We start from the raw sequence: 21,053 nt of genomic DNA, 5'->3' as shown, positions 1-21,053 counted from the left end.
ACGGTAATTATAATATTTCTATCTTTTTTTGTCCACCACAACTTAAGAGACAAAAAGAGATAAGAGAGTTTTACGTTCGTTGTCAGAAATAAAGTTAAAAAGAGGTGGAGAGTCTTTTGTAGGGCGCTATCTTTGTCATGTGAAAATTTAGGTGACTTAATATCGAAACATTCATATACTAAGCTTGCGACCTATACCGTATAATAATCTATGGCGATTAACGTCATCTAAAATCTGAAAACTGTTAACTTAATCGCGGTTGCGGCCTTAAATTTTTATTTACATTAACGAGCCGGCATTTTGTTCGCAGGGATGTTGCGCTATAACTTCCTACAAACTGCAACCGAGTCTTCGTTCAACCGAGATAACAATCTCATTTAAAAATAGACACGATAAACGGCAAACTGAAGGTGGTCGCCGCGCGCGCATTAGCTGCCGCAATGAAAATGGCAACTAGCGAACTTTACCTTGGTTTCTAACTTGTACGTCTAATAATACAACCCACGTCCCTCCGTCGTCTCCCACACGGCTTGTATTAATTGAATTATGTCGGTACTGCTGTGAAACAGTGATATTTGGCCGTTTCTCGAGCGATTACCTCCGAAGCGCCGTTGTTTATTTGTGTCATAATCAAGTAAACACAATTAAGCGGTAAGTTTGTGTTCACAGTTTAAATTGACCTTTTATCAACGCGCCTAGAAAAGAAAGCCTTCAGCGGCGCTCGACAAGTGTATGAATTTAAATAAATTACTAACTGAAGTTAATTGAACCGTTTTTATTTTCTGATGAATTACGTTGGAGTTGAAGTGCTTTTGAAGTGCGTGTACTCTTTTGGATTAATAATCCACCTACACTATCGGAAAATGAGTCATTTAGTAACTTATTCCTTCCATATTGTTTTTTTCTCCTATTACAGTTGGTGATGAATTATGAAGTTGATTGATAATATTCCATAAGAAAAGCCCCAAGATGGACAACAGTGATGTCATCGTATCCTCTACAGAGATCATCAAAGGTAACAAATCATAAATAAATCATTTTCCATTCAACATGTTATTTTTTAACCTTTTAAACGCGTTAGGTAGTATGTTTTCTAGGGATGGAAAGATTGATAAAGATATAGAAAGGAGAGTGAATGCTGGGAACAAAGTGAACGGTGCACTGAAATCAGTTATAGCAAATAAAAACCTATCAGCGGAAGCTAAACTGGCAGTGCACAACGGAGTCCTGGTTCCGACTCTAATGTACGGAAGTGAAACATGGAGTTGGCAAAAGAAGGATGAAAGTAGACTGAATGCAGTCGAAATGCGATCTCTCAGAAGAATGTGTAACAAAACGATGTATGATAGATGTGCGAATAGTGAAATAAGGAAAGAATGCAAAGCTGAGATAAGCATTATCGATAAAATTAAGAAAGGTGTGTTGAGATGGTTTGGACATGTAGAACGAATGAGTGAGGAAAGAACGGTAAAACAAATTTATGAGGCGAATGTTAGCGGGAAAAGAAGCAGAGGAAGACCGAGAAAAACATGGCACGATCAGGTATGCCAAATACTTGAAAGTGGTCAGGTTAGGAGTCGTAACAATCGGCGGGTATGTATGAGGAGATGCATGAACGTGGAAGAGGCGAAGAATGTTTGCAAGGACAGAGTGGTGTGGCGCTCTATTCTCTCTGCCTACCCCTGCGGGGAAGCGGCGTGATGGTTAGTTAGTTAGTTAGTTAAACGCGTTAACTTTGTTCCTAAGAGACGCTCGTGCGCCGTTTCGCCGTTTTTTAAATTATTACTTTTATCATGTATTTAGTTGTGAAATGATTTATTTTCCTAAACAAAAACGTTCAATGGGATTCTTTGTGCCTTTTTGGTACTCTATAATACACGTGTGTGTCACATTATTCTTGAAATATATCGTAATATAAACAAATTAGATCTTAACATAAATAAATCAAAGCACGCATCGTGTGTCACTTTTACCCACTGGCGATGCGTAGCGTCGAGAGTGAGACAGATATAGGGCATGATTATGGCGCGGACTAATTACCGACCGCAAGAAAAATCAGGGATCTGTTGTTTTATTTATCCTTGTGATGTTACAAATTATTAGTCAGATATTTCAACAGATGTCATAAGGCCGAGGATTGACGTATTATTTTATCCAAAGTTCCACACCATGAAAAAATCCCTCCAAGTTGAACTGAGGTTCGAAACTTGGAGCAAAGTGAAAACACAAACGCTTATGTCAGCCGCGTATGGGGCATGTCTTGTAAAAACACAAACGGTTATGCGAGCCGCGTGGATCCGGTTAAAGGCCGGAGTTCATGACCAACACGCAAAGTTTTAATGCACCCACTGTTTACTTCTAACATATATCTCTCTCTCATATTTCAATGATCTCAAATATCAATATATAGTTCTACCATACTTAAAACAAGGGGATGTATGGAAAAAATCAATCATTTGAGACTTGGAATATTAAAATATCTTTTACTTTTACATCTGGCCACTATTAGCACCCAATGGTGAAAAGGGCACTGCTTTTATTTGTTCTTTAGTTACATGGAAGTAAGTTGATAAGTCTTGCACTTCAATTACTGGTCCAAGGTACTATATTCGCACAAATATGGCCAAATGACCCATTCATCTCAAACGACTTATGCGTATATAACAATAGCGATATATAATTTACACAACTTAGTTCGAGTAGGGGTATGCAATCCCGAGTGCCCTAGCCATCGCCGATATTCCCCTCTTCATTTCCTATCTTCTTCTAATTCATATGTGTGCGCAAATATTCTATTTATTTTGACTGTTTTATTTTGTAGAATGATAATATTATTTATTTTGACTGTTTTATTTTCCAGATACACTATTCTATTTTTTTTACTATTTTATTTTGTAGATAGATTATTCTATTTATTTTGACTGTTTTATTTTCCAGATAGACTATTAATTTTTTTTACTGTTTTATTTTCCAGTTAGATTATTCTATTTATTTTACTGTTTTATTTTCCAGATAGACTATTCTATTTGTTTTTACTGTTTAATTTTCCAGTTAGATTATTCTATTTATTTTTACTCTTCTATTTTTCAGATAGATTATTCTATTTTTGTTTACACTTTAATGTTCAAATCAAAATATATTTTATTTATATTTACTCTTTTATTTTCCACATAAAATATATATTTTTTTACTGTTTTATTTTCCAGATAAAACATATATTTTTTTACTGTTTTATTTTGCAGATAAAATATATATTTTTTTACCGTTTTGTTTTCCAGATAAATTGTATTTCGCGACGCTCGAGGGGAAGTACAAGCCCAAGTCGACGAAGAACAGTAAATATTTTCACATTGAGGAGGAATTTGTCTATGAAAATTTCTACCACGACTTTGGACCCTACCACCTGTGCCACCTATATTTCTTCTGCACCAAGCTCAACGCCAAGCTTGCCAAGGCGCCCAAGAACAAGAAGATTGTCTTCTACACCAGCGACGTCAGCGTTCTGCGGCTGAACGCGGCGTACCTCATTGGCAGCTATGCGGTGAATATTTACACCTAGTTTTTTATTAAATTATTTTTTATTTATTTATTTCATAGATACATACATTTTTTTACTGTATGTATTACGGATTACGGCTCTTTAGACATGGCCTGTGTTGAGCTGAAATACTTACATGTTAATACAATTTTTATTATCATTTGTGTTTTTTTTAATGATTAGATTATATGCATTACATACAATAGATACAATAACGATTTACAGTATAAAGGTTTTACAATAAAATAATTACACCTGGACTTTAATTAACTCACTTTCTACCTTGTCCCTTCCAACGAGAAGCAACCATCGATGGACACTGTTCTTAAAGACATGATCACTACTGGAATTCTTAATGGTTACGGGCAGCAAATTAAATATTTTTGGCACAAGGAATGAAAAGGTTTTTTGCGCAAAACTTGTTTTAACGGATGGGCCAACATAGTTTACATTTAATGCTGCCCGGGTATTTAGCTTAACAAACTCTCATGACGTCACAAAAAGTCTACCCTGACAAGGTTTCTCCCTCGGGCCATTCATCTTTCTGTATCTCGGTCATCCTGAAAGCTAGCTCCGCAGGGATACCGCATCTGATGTACGATTGTTTTCTCTACATTTCATCATGCCTAATGGATAAATATCACGATGTGTGATTATTGGCTAATAAATTCATATGAAAAATCACAAGACTATCCGTGGCATTCTTATCGAAATATGTTGAGAAATAAGGGATATATGAAGATTTAAACTTTAGATATTTTTATAAAACGAAAAACGTGCGTTCGCATATTTGGTCCATGTATTTAAAGCGGATTTGTCCTCCTCCGTAGTGTAATGGTCAGCACGCTCGGCTACCGTTCTGGAGGTCCCGGGTTCGATTCCCAGGGGGCGGGGTCAAATAAATATTAGTGATTTTTTCACTCTAATATTATTCAATATTACCCTGGACTGGTACCTAGAGCGGAGGGCTGATCAACTTTCCTTCATGTGTTAACGATCGAGATAACACTGCGTTTATGTGATGCAGTGCCCTATGCACCATTGGGGTGCGGATAAGGGTTCGAATATATGTTATTTAAAATGTTGGCATTATTTGTCAGAAAAATAATGAATTCTGATTTACTTATTTAAATGTCTTCTATCTAATTTTTTGAAAAGAATATAAAACAAGCTTTTTACTAAGAGGTGGAGGATACTGTATTTTGTTAGCCTTGTACAAGCTTTGAATGTTATTTTTAAAACATAATTTTTGTATGTGTATAAGGTTTGAAGAAGATGATGAATTTAAAGCGGGGTCACCCTCTGTAGTTTGAGCCTTCCGCAATCGTAAGAAGCAGGCCTGGGTGTCTTATATTACGTATGGCCTATCCATTTGGCTCGCTGTTGTGTTATTTTATTCACTAAGCATTTAGACCCAGCACTGCTCAAAACCTCGTTGTTCCCTATATGTCCCGACCAATGAATCCCTTTCCATATAACAGTAAAACTAACTAACACAAAGCTTCTTTACATCTCACCAATAGATGTCTCTAGTGAAGTTCTAGTGATTCATGAACAAGGTTTCTAAATTGGTTCATATATATGGAGCTTCCAAGAATTTGAGTAGTGTGGTTGTCAATAATGGGTAGAATTGGTGAATGTTACACGTGTGTAAAGTGATCACTTAAACCAGCCTATGACGGTCGTAAGCCCCGTAAATGCCCAGACTTCCATATTCTTCTTCATCTTTGATGAGATGTCAAAAAATAATAACACAAAGTGAACGATGAATGATACGGAGAGAGTTTTAGTCAATTTGACAATGTGTTGATAATATGAAATGCGTCACAACATACATCATTGTATATATTTAAGTAAAAGTAGAATTTAATCCAATAACCTTGTTTAATTTTGAATATATATCCCAAAAAACATAAGGAGAGTGTTGTAAAACTAACTATTTTTTTTTTGACATCTCATCAAAGATGAAAAAGAATATGGAAGTATGGGCATTTACGGGACTGACGACCGTCATAGGCTGGTTTAAGTGATCACTTTACACACGTGTAACATTCACCAATTCTACCCATTGACAACCACACTACTCAAATTCTTGGAAGTTCTATATATATATATATATATATATATATATATATATATATATATAAACCAATTTTGAAACATTGTTCTTGAATCACTAGAACTTCACTAGAGACATCTATTGGTGAGATGAAAAGAAGCTTTTTACTGAGCAAAAACTCTTTTATTAGTATGTGAGGTCCGAATCCTGGATTATAATCACACACATGACAAACGCCAGATAATATCATTTTAATTTTTATTATTTAAGCTTAAGCTTAACTAACTACTTAGCTAACTAACCATAGCGGGAAAGAAGAGCCGATGTATTATTGCGCCTTCTTCTCGGCCTTCTCGGGCTTAGAAATTGCCATGAGTCTGACCTGCAATGACATTATTACCGAAACACGGTACACAAAGGCTAATCGGTAATATTTGTATCAACTTAAAAACTCGTATACTGTAAAAAAAAGTCAATATTTAGCCAGATATTTGCGGCGGATATAGTAGCAAGTAACGAGATGGTAAGTAAATAATATGATACCGTTTTTCAAATTGGGAATACTAATTCGCTTGAAGAAGAATTGAACACCTGTATTTAAATGAGTTATTGCTGTTATTTCGCGCTTTTACCATATATATGCAATATCGTATTGCTGTAATAACTTATAGCATATAATTTCTTCTTTTGACACTGGCGACGAATCATTTTCAAGTACGCGTAACTCACATATCGCTCACTCCTTTCAACAACGTCATATATCAAAAATCGTCAATTTTTAGATGTGCATGTTTTCGGAATGCCCAGAATTTGTACTATATCCCAGCAAAGGCGGCATTTTTTAAACTTAATATTTACCTGCTACAGGGCAGAAAGAGTTGTTTTTGCATTTTGAAGAAAATGTATTGTTTAATTATTTTTTTAAATATACTAAATATTTTTCAAATGGAGAAAAAACCTTCAGGTTTTACCTAAAAAGATATATTGCACAGTAAAAAGCACAGTAAAAAATTATTATATGTGACGAAACGCGTCACATATACAAAAAAAAAGTAGAATTCAATCCAAAAAACCGTGTTTTGTTTTGGATATATTACCCAACAATAATTACATACAATTGGTGAGAAAATGTGTTGCTATATCCAGCACATATGGTATTTGAAAAAAATCTGATTGATTTAGTATCTCGTTACTTCCAGATAATCTACCTGAAGAAGACGCCGGCGCAGGTCCAATCGCTGCTGGCGGGCCCCGGCTCAGAGTGGCAGCTGCTGACCTTCCGGGACGCGAGCGGCGGCCCCCCGCTGTTTGAGATCTCCCTGCTGGACGTGCTGCAGGGAGTCCAGAAGGCGCACGACGCCGGATTCTTCCGCTTCAGCAGCTTCAACCACCACGAGTACCAGTACTTTGAGGTATTTGGCTGCGGAAATCTCTTATAACAGGGTATTCACTATCCTTACTATCTATCCTACTTGCAGACACGCACTGAAGAGCATCAAGGGTTTGCGGGTTATTCCTTTTTTTTATAAAATAAAATATTAAAACTATTTATGAAAAATCAAAACTGTAGCCACCATGATCAACATTTTACCGTGTACCTATATTTAAAAAAAAAATCGAGATTATTTTCACAAATCGCTCACTCCTTTCAACAACGTCATATATCAAAAAACTTGATTTTTCAGGAGATTGTTTTTAAAGTTTAAAAATATAATAAAATTGATTAAAAATAAATATCAAGCCACTTCTTGAACTTTTTACTGTGCAACAGACCTTTTTAGGTAAAACCTGAAGGTTTTTTGTTCATTTGAAAAATATTTAGTATATTTAAAAAATAATTAAACAACACCTTTTCTTCAAAATGCAAAAACAACACTTTCTGCTCTGTAGCGGGTAAATATTAAGTTAAAAATATGCCGCTTTTGCTGGGATATAGTACATTTTCTGGGCATTCTGAAAACATGCACAACTGAAAATTTACGATATTTGATATATGACGTTGTTGAAAGGAGTGAGCGAAATGTCAGTGATATGTTTTTAAGACAAAAATAATTACAATATCAGCACTCATTGCAGAGAAATTGATATTAACTTACCGAATTACATTTAAATTATAGATAAAGTCCTTTTCGGGACTACTTATATATATATATATATATATATATATATATATATATATATATATATATATATATATATATATACATACAAGATGACGTCGGTAACAAATACGCTTAAATGTTCTAAAGTATCGATACAAGTGTGTCTTGAAATTTCAGAAAGTGGTGAATGGCGATTTGAACTGGATTATTCCGGGGAAAATGCTGGCATTTTCCGGACCTCACGCCCAATCGCAAATCAAGGACGGCTATCCGTTGCACGCCCCGGACCACTATCACAAGTACTTCAGAGAGAATCATGTGACCTCCATCGTAAGGTAGAAATTTATTTAAAACATTTTGAGTGTGTCCAAATACTTGTTCACAAATCTGGATTATCTCCAATTACGTTTTTTTTTTTTAACATAATTTTTTGACATTTTAACATAGATGAAGAAGAATATGTAAGTCAGAGCTTATGGCTTACGACCGTCTCAGGCTTGGTTGAGTGATCACTTTACACACATATAACATTCACCGATTCTACGCATGATTGGCAACCACACTTCTCAAATTTTCGAAACTTCTAGATATATTGATCAAACTCGTTACACAGTATGCGCGAGTTCACAATAGTTATCTACGGTGGGATGAGGAAACCTTTTATTAAGCAGACTCTTTCCATTTGTATGTGAGGTCCGAATCCTGGATTATAAATATATTTAAAAATAATTAATAATAATAATAAAACCCTTATCCGCACCCCAATGGTGCATAGGGCACTGTGTCTTATAAACGCAGTGTTATCATGATCGTTTTACACATGAAGGAAAGGTCATCAGCCCTCCGCTTCAGGTACCAGTCCATGGTAATATTGAATAAATATTACAGTGGAAAAATCACTTATATTTATTTTTACCCCCCTTGGGAATCGAACCCGAGGTCCGAATCCTGGATTATAAATATATTTAAAAATAATTACTCTTCAGTAATAACCTGTAATTGAAATATTAATTTTATTTTTTTTTTTTTTATTATATTTTGTTACCTTTTTGTAAATATTCTGTTGGTTTTTCAATAAATAAATACTCGAGAAACGTTTGAAAATACAATTTTCAAATTATTTTAGCTTATAATTTGGCCACATTTTGAGTGTGTCCAAATACTTGTTCACAAAATCTGGATTATCTCCAATCATAGGAGTTATTTTCATATTACACTTGTGTAAAGTGATCACTTAAACCGGCCCATGACGGTCGTCAGCCCCGTAAATGCCCAGACTTCCATATTCTTCTTCATCTTTGATGAGATGTTAAAAAGTAATATAATTTGGCCAGCTAATTTACTTACAACATTTTGAGTGTGTCCAAATACTTGTTTACAAATCTAAATTATCTCATATTAGGAGTTTTTATACACTTTTTGTGACATCTCAACATAGACGACGAAGAATATGAAATCTGGGCATTTACAGGGCTTAATTTATTCTTATTTCTTAAAAATATTTCATATTAATTTCGTCCGCCTCCGTGGTGTAATGGTCAGCGTGTTTAGCTACCGTGCTGGAGGTCCCGGGTTCGATTCCCAGGGGGGGGTGAAGATAAATATTACTGATTTTACACTGTAATATTTATTTGATACTACCCTAGACTGGTTCCTGAAGCGCAAGAGTGATCACCTTGCCTTCATGTAAGTAATGATCAAGAAAACACTGCCTCAATTCGATGCAGTGCCCTATGCACCATTGAGCGTGGATAAGGGTTATAAGTAAGTATTAATTTTAGTATATCGTAGTCGTACAGGAGAAAGTGACCAACTACCAAAACGTAAAATGTTCGGGAGGGCCATTTAAGTCACTTTTGCTTGGCAAGAAAATAAACATCAATGCAGTTAGTCATTTTCACCAAGTCAATATATTATACTTCCAAGTTTAAAATCCTTTGGGACGTTTTTCAGGGCAATATTAAGCTAGTAAGATATCAAATAGTCAATGATCACGCTTTTGTAAAAAAATGCACTTGGTCACTTTCTCCTGTAAGACTACGATATGATCATTAAGTTCTCGGTGACCAAGTTTGTGACATTTTGCAGGCTCAACAAGAAGTCCTACAACGCCAAGCAGTTCACGGATTACGGCTTTGAACATTTCGAGCTGTTCTTTATAGACGGGTCGGCGCCCTCGGACAGCATCGTTAACAGGTTTATAAAGATTTGCGAATGCGCGGAGGGGGCGGTCGCCGTTCACTGCAAAGGTAAATGAATTTAATAAACATTTTTTTTTTCGGGAACTGTACAGCTTTACATTTAAAAAAGGATAAAATAAAAAAAACAATTCAATTCAATTCAAACCCTTATCCGCACCCCAATGGTGCATAGGGCACTGCATTATATAAACACAGTGCTATCTTGACCGTTAACACACGAAGGAAAGGTGATCAGCCCTCCGCTTCAGGTACCAGTCCAGGGTAATATTGAATAAATATAAGAGTGAAAAAATCACTTATATTTATTTGACCCCCCCTGGGAATCGAACCCAGGACCTCCAGAATGGTAGCCGACCGTGCTGACCATTACACTACGGAAGCGGACAATAATAAATAAAAAAATAAAATTTGAAAATTGTCCGTCTCCGTGGTGTAATGGTCAGCGTGTTTAGCTACCGTGCTGGAGGTCCCGGGTTCGATTCCCAGGGGGGCTGAAAATAAATATTAGTGATTTTACACAGTAATATTTATTTAATATTACCCTGGACTGGATTTATTTAATATTATCCTGAAGCGCAAGAGTGATCACCTTGCCTTCGTGTTATTTTTTGACATCTCATCAAAGATGAAGAAGAATATGGAAGTCTGGGCATTTACGGGGCTTACGACCGTCATAGGCTGGTTTAAGTGATCACTTTACACACGTGTAACATTCACCAATTCTACCCATTATTGACAACCACGCTACTCAAATTCTTGGAAGTTCTATATATATGAACCAATTTAGAAACCTTGTTCATGAATCACTAGAACTTCACTAGAGACATCTATTGGTGAGATGTAAAGAAGCTTTTTATTAAGCAGAAACTCTTATATTAGTATGTGAGATCCGAATCCTGGATTATAATCACACACATGAGAAACGCCAGAAAATACCATTTTCATTTTTATTATTAAGCTTATAATTTGACCAGATAATTTATTTACAACATTTTGATTGTGTCCAAATACTTGTTCACAAAATCTGGATTATCTCCAATTACAGGAGTTATTTTCATATTATTTTTTGACATCTCATCAAAGATGAAGAAGAATGATCAAGATAAAACTGCCTCAATTTGATGGAGTGCCCTATGCACCATTGTGTGCGGATAAGGGTTATAAGTAAGTAAGTAAAATAAAAAAATAGTTATATTAACAGTAATAAACATTGGGAATTCTACAGCTTTACATTTAAAAAATTATATAATAAAAAATAGTTACATTAACAATAATAAACATTGCATTACATTAACAAAGATAGTTTCATTAATAAAAATAAAGCCAATTAAACAATTCCACATTTATCTTTATAATAACTGTTAAAACATTAAGAGATAATTTAAAAAAAAGAGTGGGTGTGTGTGTGTGTGTGTGTGTGTGTGTATGTGTGAGGAAGGGAGTAAAAGGGTAAGGGTATGGTATAAAAAATAGAATTGCTTTTTAAACATAAAAAAATATTTTTGTGATTTTCCATTTTATAATTAAAATGTAACTTTGTTTTAAAATCACTATAAATATTTTATTATAACTTGATAATAATGTCTACCGGTTTCGAAGCTAACCGCTTCTTTATCAAGACTGAATTAATTAGTCTTGATAAAGAAGCGGTTAAAGAAGCGGAAACTCTTTTTTTTTTATTTCTTTGTTCAACAATATTCGTAACATAAATGTGGAATTATTTAATTGGCTTTCATCATTGTCAATCTTACAATTTTTTTATGTACAAGCTGTATAATTCCCAAGCAAATAAATACAAATAAAAATAAAATATCTCTTGTTTCCCAGCCGGCCTGGGAAGGACGGGGACTCTGATCGCCTGCTACATGATGAAGCACTACGCCTTCACGGCGCGCCAGGCCATTGCGTGGCTTCGGATCTGCCGGCCCGGATCCGTCATCGGCCATCAGCAGCGCTTCCTGGAGAAGTGAGCCATTTCCACAATTATTCCAGCTTACATATTGTATTATTGTCCTTTTTTGTTCTTCGGGAAATGTAAGGCGATCTTTTCTTGTCAATACCAACTCAGCCACACCTATTTTGATGTTTATTTTGGTTGCATCAATTTATTGCAACACACGGTAATACCTCGCTTGGCACAAATAATTCGTGCCAGCAAATGGTGCGCTAAACAATTCTGCGCTAAGCGGGGTCTATTTCCCACGTATATAAATTACAATAGTACACATACTTCCTTGCACAAATCGCTCACTCCTTTCAAGAACGTCATAAATCAAAAAACTAGATTTTTCAGGAGAACGTTTTTAAAGTTTAAAAATATAATACAATGTATTAAAAATAAATATCAAGCCACTTATTGAACTTTTTACTGTGCAACAGATCTTTTTAGGTAAAACCTGAAGGTTTTTTCTCCATTTGAAAAATATTTAGTATATTTAAAAAAATAATTAAACACTAACTTTTCTTCTAAATGCAAAAACAACACTTTCTGCTTTGTAGTGGGTAAATATTATGTTAAAAATATGCCGCTTTTTCTGGGGTATAGTACATTTCTGGGCATTCCGAAAACATGCACAACTGAAAATTGACAATTGAAAATTGAAAGGAGTGAGCGATATATAAATGACAATCGTACACAGTGGCGTGCCCAGGGCTTACCAGTAAGGCAAGCCCATTATTTTTCATAATAAAATTTTCTTCTCCATCTTATTCCTCATTGCTGAGGGTGCAGAAGACCCTTGCAGAAGCAATGACTCTTCTCCAGTTATCCCTTGACTGCGCTGCACGTAGCGCATCAACCATTGAAGTGCCTGCTGCTGCCTTCATTTGATCGGTCCATCGTGTGGGGATCTTCCTCACCCTCTTTTTCTCTCCAGGCTACCAATCACAACTAGTCGTTCCAGGCTATCCTCGTTGCCACGCACAACGTGTCTAAAGAACTGGAGAATCCGTCGGGTACAGATATTGGCCAGAGTCAAGCCATCGAAGCGTAGCCAGAATAAAATAGCGACTATGTAATTTTTTCCACATGAATTTTATTTGACCAGCAACCGGGTTTCGTCGTAACCGACATCATCGGACTGGTGGTGTCAGTTATGACGAAACCCGGTTGCTGGTCAAATAAAATTCAAGTGGAAAAAATTTCATAGTTGTTATTTTATTCTATAAAATGCAGTTCAACCAAGAAATGTCAGGACAAAACTTTATTTAAAAAAAAAACAATATAAAGATAAACAATGTATTGTAATGAGTGTAAAAAATGCAAAGATGTAATTTTTGTACGGAATAGCCATCACATTGAAATAAAAAAATTGTTGACTGCAGTAAAATACGTTTCTAATAGATTTTTATTATCCACTGGCACTTCGTGATGGAATTGCATTTTAATATATTATTAGATTAAAATCGATATTTTTAGCTTTTCCACTTTATTTTTATTTGACCAGCGACCGGGTTTCGTCGTTACCGACATCATCAGTACATCGACATCGACAGTACCAGTCTGATGATGTCGGTAACGGTAGTAAAATGTCGGTAACCCGGTCGCTGGTCAAATAAAAATAAAGTGGAAAAGCTAAAAATATTGGTTTTAATCTAATAATATATTTCAATACGTTTCTAATCCAACGAGTTTTGTATATCGACTGATTAAACTTCCTTTTATGTAATTTAACAGTTGTGATATTTTTAAATCAGGAGTAGGTCTTTGAGACCTTGAGATGTAATAATTTCGTTTTTTTAATAAAATTCAATGCGCTCACCTTTCCATGATAAATTAATTCCTTCAAACACTTTTATAAATAAAACAAATAAATAAATAAAACAGCACAAACGACATCGGCCGTATCCGAATTCATTATGACGTTCAAACAAAATGTGCTTACGAAAAACGTAGCGAAGAACGAAAAAAATGCGAAAACTTATTCAAATCTTAATAATTCCTACAATTACCGTATTTAATTATGGATTATCAATTATATTTTATATTTATGAACTCTACAAAGCCATAAAACTAGTTGATAAGCATCTGACAGATGAGTAAACAGATAACAATAATGAAATACGTTCGTTACAAATATTGCGAATTGTAGCTAATTTCTTGTAGCTATGTTCACGCTACCGAAGCTGGCTTCCAAACTCGATACAAAATGCCATATAGGTACCTACATTGTACGGTTTAAAGTTATGTTTTTAAACCAAATCAACTATGCGTTTTGCTGGAAGCAGAAGCCCAAATTGAAGCCAATGAGAGCGAGCGAGATGGCTAATCATGTATCGCCTGCACCTGCAACAGACAGGGTGAAAGCCGAATGGTTACGCTCGGCTATCTCGGGTAGTACGAAAAAGCGCGCGATAATTTAAAAATAGGCATACATTAATTATGTATTTATAATCATTTTTGGAGTTGTTAGGCATGCCGGGCTTCTGGGCTTCTAGGGTAGGTCCGCCACTGATCGTACACATACTTCCTTGCACGAAAATCTGCCATTTTTGTACGCAGTGTTCAATTATCGCAATTTCATATCCAAAAACTAATGCGTTTCAAACAACAAAACAGTATTGTAGCATGTACACACGACTGAAATGGTATAAACTTTCAATATTAAAAACAGGTAAAAACTGATTGGGAGTTGACATGCCGTACACGCGACTGAATAAATACGAGGAAGTCCCCAAGTAAGAGATTACATTTTTCGATTGCTCAAGGAATTGCTGAACCACGCTATCAAAACAGCGCAAATAGGGGTGGCATTAAGAGGGGTTTTATTGTGCAGTGATGCCTCGCATAACATACTTGATTTGTTCCAGGAGCGTGAAACGCGTTTTTCCATAACAATGCATGTTTAAAAAAATTAATTTGTTCTGTAGTATGAAATATGGTACTATAGGTTCTTTGTGTCGGGATCAACCACTTTATAGTGGTGTGTTACCACTTTTGGTGATCACGTTTTTGTGAACCGGGTTTTGGTTATGCAGTGAGTGCACAGAGAGAAATTAATGAATGTACAATTATAGTTGTCTCCTTTATTGATAGAAATACAAAAAACTAACTAACTAACTAACCATCACGCCGCTTCCCTGCAGGGGTAGGCAGAGAGAATAGAGCGCCACACCACTCTGTCCTTGCAAACATTCTTCGCCTCTTCCACGTTCATGCATCTCCTCATACATACCCGCCCATTGTTACGACTCCTAACCTGACCCCTTTAAGTATTTGGCATACCTGATCGTGCCATGTTTTTCTCGGTCTTCCTCTGCTTCTTTTCCCACTAACATTCGCCTCATAAATTTGTTTTACCGTTCTTTCGTCACTCATTCGTTCCACATGTCCAAACCATCTCAACACACCTTTCTTAATTTTATCGATAATGCTTATCTCAGCTTTGCATTCCTTCCTTATTTCACTATTCGCACATCTATCTTATATCATTTTGTCGCACATTCTTCTGAGAGATCGCATTTCGACTGCATTCAGTCAACTTTCATCCTTCTTTTGCCAACTCCATGTTTCACTTCCATACATTAGAGTTGGAACCAGGACTCCGTTGTGCACTGCCAGTTTAGCTTCCGCTGATAGAAATACAAAGTCAACTAAATACACGAATAAATTAATGGAAATTAATTTATGAAAAATAGAGATAAAGAAGTAAAGTTAAAAATATGGAATATGTATGTGACAATTAAAGTTTTTCTGATTTCTGAAATCAGTTATAGCAAATAAAAACCTATCAGCGGAAGCTAAACTGGCGGTGCACAACGGAATCCTGTTACCAACTCTAATGTATGGAAGTGAAACATGGAGTTGGCAAAAGAAGGATGAAAGTAGACTGAATGCAGTCGAAATGCGATCTCTCAGAAGAATGTGCGACAAAACTATGTATGATAGATGTGCGAATAGTGAAATAAGGAAGGAATGCAAAGCTGAGATACGCATTATCGATAAAATTAAGAAAGGTGTGTTGAGATGGTTTGGACATGTAGAACGAATGAGTGAGGAAAAAACGGTAATTCAAATTTATGAGGCGAATGTTATTGGGTAAAGAAGCAGAGGAAGACCGAGAAAAACATGGCACGATCAGGTATGCCAAATACTTTAAAGTGGTCAGGTTAGGAGTCGTAACAATCGGCGGGTATGTATGAGGAGATGCATGAACGTGGAAGAGGCGAAGAATGTTTGCAAGGACAGAGTGGTGTGGCGCTCTATTCTCTCTGCCTACCCCTGCGGAGAAGCGGCGTGATGGTTAGTTAGTTAGTTAGTTAGTTCAATTAAAGTTAAACCTTAACTAAGCGTCTGTCCCCGAAGTTAGCCCAAACGATTCTCGTCAATTTTCGTGTCCGAGTTTCAGACGTCGGATTTGTTTGGCTCGGTGCGTTCGGACTTTTTCGTATTCGTTCGGCTCGTCACGTGACTCCCCGGTGTTGGCGCCACAGTCTTCTTCTTCAAACCCTTATCCGCACCCAATGGTGCATAGGGCACTCCATCATATTAACGCAGTGTTATCTTGATCGTTAATACATGAAGGAAAGGTGATCAGCCCTCCGCTTCAGATACCAGTCCAGGGTAATATTGAATCCAGTGGTTATGCCGCAGTACTGTAACAAAAAAATATTTCTGTTTTTAATCTTTTTTATGGGTGTGAGTCTGTATTTATGGATCTTTACAGTATTGAAAGAAAATATGGGTATTTTTCTAGTATCCAGTCCCGGATGCTGTTGGAGGGAGAAGCCCATCGCCGACGCCACTCCATCAACGCCATTCCCAAGTGCAAGTTCGGAATATACTCCCTGTCGGGAACTGACGCTGAGGATGTGGAGAATGCCAACGTCATGACATCCACAGACAACGTGGATTCCGTCTGTCACCTCTTGGAAACCACCCCTAACAAGGTATCGATAAAAGAAAAACATGCTGTTAATTTTTTTACCCTTACTCATTCCAAATCAGATGTGATTCAAGTGTTTCCGTTAAGGTGGAGACTGACCGGAGCATTTGGTTGTAACGTAACACGTTACGATGCGAGCATTCAGGCAGTCAGTACAGCTAGCCGAGCGCTCCATCCATAGTTTCGGATGCTCGGTGATGATCGCTGCGAGCGATGTTACGACGAAATGCTCCAGTCAGTCTCCACCTTTAATATTTCAAACATTACATTTTAAACAATGCTAATTTTGCAATTAACACACTTCGGACGGCAACGGTATTTCTACCCGTTAGGTCGATTGATGCTTAAGGACGGGAAGGGTATTTTTACTTTTTGCGCTGGCCTCATTTCAAAGTCAGAAAAGAAGGAACAACATATTTAACATGGCCTGCTTCACTCCTTCTATAATGTATAACTCAAAGCTAATACACTTCGGACGGGAAAGGTATTTCTACCCGTTCGGTCGATTGATCCTCAAGGACGGGAAGAGTATTTTTAGCTTCTGCGCTGGCCTCATTTCAAAGTCAGAAAGGAATTACATATTTAATGTTTTTTTATGAATAATATGTACCAATCTCTTTGTTAAGGTCTTAACCATATGTACATAATTATCAAATCCCGTCGCCAGCGGTCCGCAGGCGTAAAAGACACCCGTCCGAAATGTGTTCAATGCGTGTAAAATAATGTCATACAGCGTGAATTTTTGAAAATCCATAACTTTGTCCAAAATCGAATTCTACTTTCTATTTAAATATCATAAGTCCCTTTGTGTTTTCAAAACACTGGCTACGAATCCTTATCTTTATTCTAAACACGACTCCTGTCAACGCGTGACTGCAATTTTTGCATGGACACTGAAGCCGTGTTCGACACATAGAACGTGTTAATACAATGTTGTGGGGCGATTGTTTCATCAACCCCTACCCTAATAAGTATACTAGTCACGAGAAACCTAATCACAAGTAACCGCAAAACCCAACTCTGATCTGTACAATATTTTTTAGCGTCTCGCACTGTGCCAAAAGTAAGCAAATAGAACACTTATAAGCGTCTCCTACTCTCTACCAACAGTATGTTAATGATGCTTTTAAGTGTTTCCCGCAAATAATATGCTAACTTCCTCCATATTTTCCCAATTAAATCGATCAGAATCTGAAATCCACTACTATTTCACCTCATTCTTTTTCTCTTCTTAGTTGGACAACGAGGTTCGCGCACCCGCTAAGCAGAACAGCGATGACTACGTCAGCCTGGACTCCATCATCAACTCAAACTCTCGTGGAGACGCCGTGGAGACCAGATCAGTCAACAGCCCGCAGAAAGCGAGAACCACATCTGCGCTCGCGGCCGCCAAGAGCACCTATACGTCCAACAAGAACAACTACATCATGTCCACCGCCAACTGTATGAAGACACCCAGTCTCGTCAAAGTGCAGACGACGTACTCGCCCAAGAAGATGCAAGCCACGCCCGCGGTCTTGACTTCCAAACCGCAGAGCTTTTCCCCGGCCAAAACTACGACGGCTTCCCCGATCAAAGCGACGATCCGAAGTCCCAAAAGCGCCCTGCATACGCAGCGAGCGAATCTCGCACGAAATCCTCCTACGTACCGCGATACGTACCTCAGAAAAGGCCCACCGAAGCTATCTCTAAATGAAATCGATTCTTCCGCCAATTCGACATCTTCGATCACCACCTTCACGGAGAGCTGTTCTTTAAACAACAAGAACTACGATTCGAATTTGAACATCACGTACGAAGTGCGTACGAAATCGCAAGTCTGTAACACGAATAGTCTACCGAGCAAGTTGGGCGATGGCGGTTCGCGTAAGAAAATGGTCACGCGAGCTTCGTCGATAATACGCAAGAAGGCGCAAAAAACGGGCGTCGTGAACCAGAATCAGGATTTCAGAATCGAGAATGCCAACGTTTCGAATTCGGACTCGGAGCGCGATTCCACGAACACGACGCTCACGAACATATCGGCCGACAGTCTGGAGAACATCCCCTGCAAGATGGCCACGCGGAGGGACAAGTCCAGCAGCCCGGAGCCCATGGACCAGAGCATGGAGAACATTAAGGACAACATCGACGAAGGCCTAAATTCGCAAGGCACCAAGTTGTATAAAATAAAAGCCAAGCGGTTGAATCTCCAGGCGAAGAAGGACGGTGTTCAGACGCGGAGTTACTCTACGTCGCCGGGCCCCAAGAAGAAATGACTACAATGCATTTAATCTTTTATTTTTTGTCATAGACAAAATGGCTGTATCTAGATCGTGTCTTTATTTAGTGATAAGTGTATCTTTAAAGACCTAAACCACAGATTCCTTGGTTTGATAATAACAATATAATCACTTTATATATTTTCTTTTTATTATTATAAAAAGAAAATTTTCTTTATTAAGAAAAACAAATGAATGAGGGATAGGGTAAATATGACAGTTTACGTTTTAAGAATATTACTTACCCATATCCGCTCCCTTTGTGGAGCGTATGGAGTCCAAAAACTGCCTCCAGGCTCTTCTGTCGGCTACCAGCTCCCTCGCATCCTGAGCGATGGGAATCTGATGCCTTGTAAAAGGGGCAAGCTTGATGGCGGTTCATACTAGACCATTTGTCATATCATTATATATTTTTGGTATGTAGATGAATCTTCAGTTCATTTGAATTTTTTTTTTGAAAATACTATTTATGATTTTTATTTTTTTTTGACGTCTCATCAAAAATGAGGAAGAATATGGAAGTCTGGGCATTTACGGGGCTGACGACTGTCATAGGCTGGTTTGAGTGATCACTTTACACACGTGTAACATTCACCAATTCCACCCATTATTGACAACCACACTACTCAAATTCATCTGGGTCGTCAGCCCCGTAAATGCCCAGACTTATACCCATATTCTTCTTCATCCTTGATGAGATGTCAAAAAATAATATGAAAATAACTCCTGTAATTGGAGATAATCCAGATTTTGTGAACAAGTATTTGGACACTTTTAAAATGTTGTAAACCATATATGATATTTTTGACTCGCTAGTGAAATGAACAACTGTTCATATTTGCCCAAACTATGTTTACGAATTTGCCCACAAACGTTTAAAATATGGTACTAAATATTACAATTAACGCATCCTTTACATATTTACAATAATAAACACTGCTCAAGCGGTGAAAATGACACTAATTTTAAGTACGCACGTAAAAAGGTATCTGTCGCTTTTTAGATCTCACTTATTTTGTGGAAGAAAAGATTTTTTTTGACTAGCGCTACCGAATTTAACATAGGAATATGATTTTTCATTTATAGTTTAAGATTAAAAAAACTCAAATAGAATATTTTATGAAATGGTTTCAAGAACAAATGACGTAATTATTTTAGTTTTGTTATTTAGTAAATTCGGTAAGGTCCGTTTGCATAATTTATGAAGAATATTAATTAATAACGATGAATTTCTTTCCATTAAATGTGTTTACATAACGACTCCGTTCAAACAAAATTGTGGGAGGACAAAGTTTTTTTATGACAGTTAATTTTGCTTGATTAGGACACATCGCTCACTCCTTTCAGGAACGTCATAAATCAAAAAACTTGATTTTTCAGGAGATCGTTTTTAAAGTTTAAAAATACAACAATGTTTTAAAAATAAATATCAAGCCACTTATTGAACTTTTTACTGTGCAACAGATCGTTTAAGGTAAAACCTGAAGGTTTTTTCTCCATTTGAAAGAAATGTAGAATATTGAAAAAAATAATTAAACAATACCTTTTCTTCAAAATGCAAAAACAACACTTTCTGCCCTGTAGCGGGTAAATATTAAGTTAAAAATATGCCGCTTTTGCTGGGATATAGTACATTTTTTGGGCATTCCGAAAACATGCACAACTGGAAATTGACAATTTTTGATTTATGACGTTCTTGAAAGGAGTGAGCGACATCGTATAAGATATATGCTTCGGATAGGGTCGTAAAACAAGTAACCGCAAACACAATTCCTATCTGTATGAGGTTTTTTGGTATCTCTTGGACTCTACCAAAAGTAAGCAAATAGAATTGCTTGTAAGCGTCTCCCGCTCTCTACCAACAGTATATAAAAGATACTTTTAAGAGTTTCCTGCAAACAAGTTAATTGTCAATTATATGAAGGTAAGGTGTTCAGTCTTACGCTCCGAGTACTAGGGTAATATTAAATAAATATTAGAGTAAAAAAACACTTTAGTTTGACCCCCC

The 21,053-nt window shown here is 36.7% G+C and overlaps 1 protein-coding gene across 1 annotated transcript; it reads left to right on the top strand.

Annotated features, from left to right (window-relative positions):
- The first annotated feature begins 234 nt into the window (after nt 1-234).
- On the top strand, nt 235-19,186 carry Cdc14 (cell division cycle protein 14). The gene is made up of 9 exons (XM_088264120.1): nt 235-651; nt 917-1,015; nt 3,279-3,541; nt 6,797-7,009; nt 7,877-8,034; nt 9,788-9,948; nt 11,728-11,866; nt 16,596-16,788; nt 18,020-19,186. The coding sequence occupies exons 2-9, from the start codon at nt 970-972 to the stop codon at nt 19,040-19,042; spliced, it is 2,196 nt and encodes a 731-aa protein (XP_088120246.1). The 5' UTR covers nt 235-651; nt 917-969; the 3' UTR covers nt 19,043-19,186.
- The last annotated feature ends 1,867 nt before the right edge of the window (nt 19,187-21,053 follow it).

The sequence above is a fragment of the Brachycentrus maculatus genome, unplaced genomic scaffold (genome assembly GCF_059751285.1).
Source record: "Brachycentrus maculatus isolate JH-2025_06_01 unplaced genomic scaffold, ASM5975128v1 h1tg000216l, whole genome shotgun sequence".
In the NCBI taxonomy this organism is placed as follows: Eukaryota; Metazoa; Arthropoda; class Insecta; order Trichoptera; family Brachycentridae; genus Brachycentrus; species Brachycentrus maculatus.
Note: the sequence above shows the minus strand (reverse complement) of the source record. Positions and strands in the feature narration are given on the sequence as shown.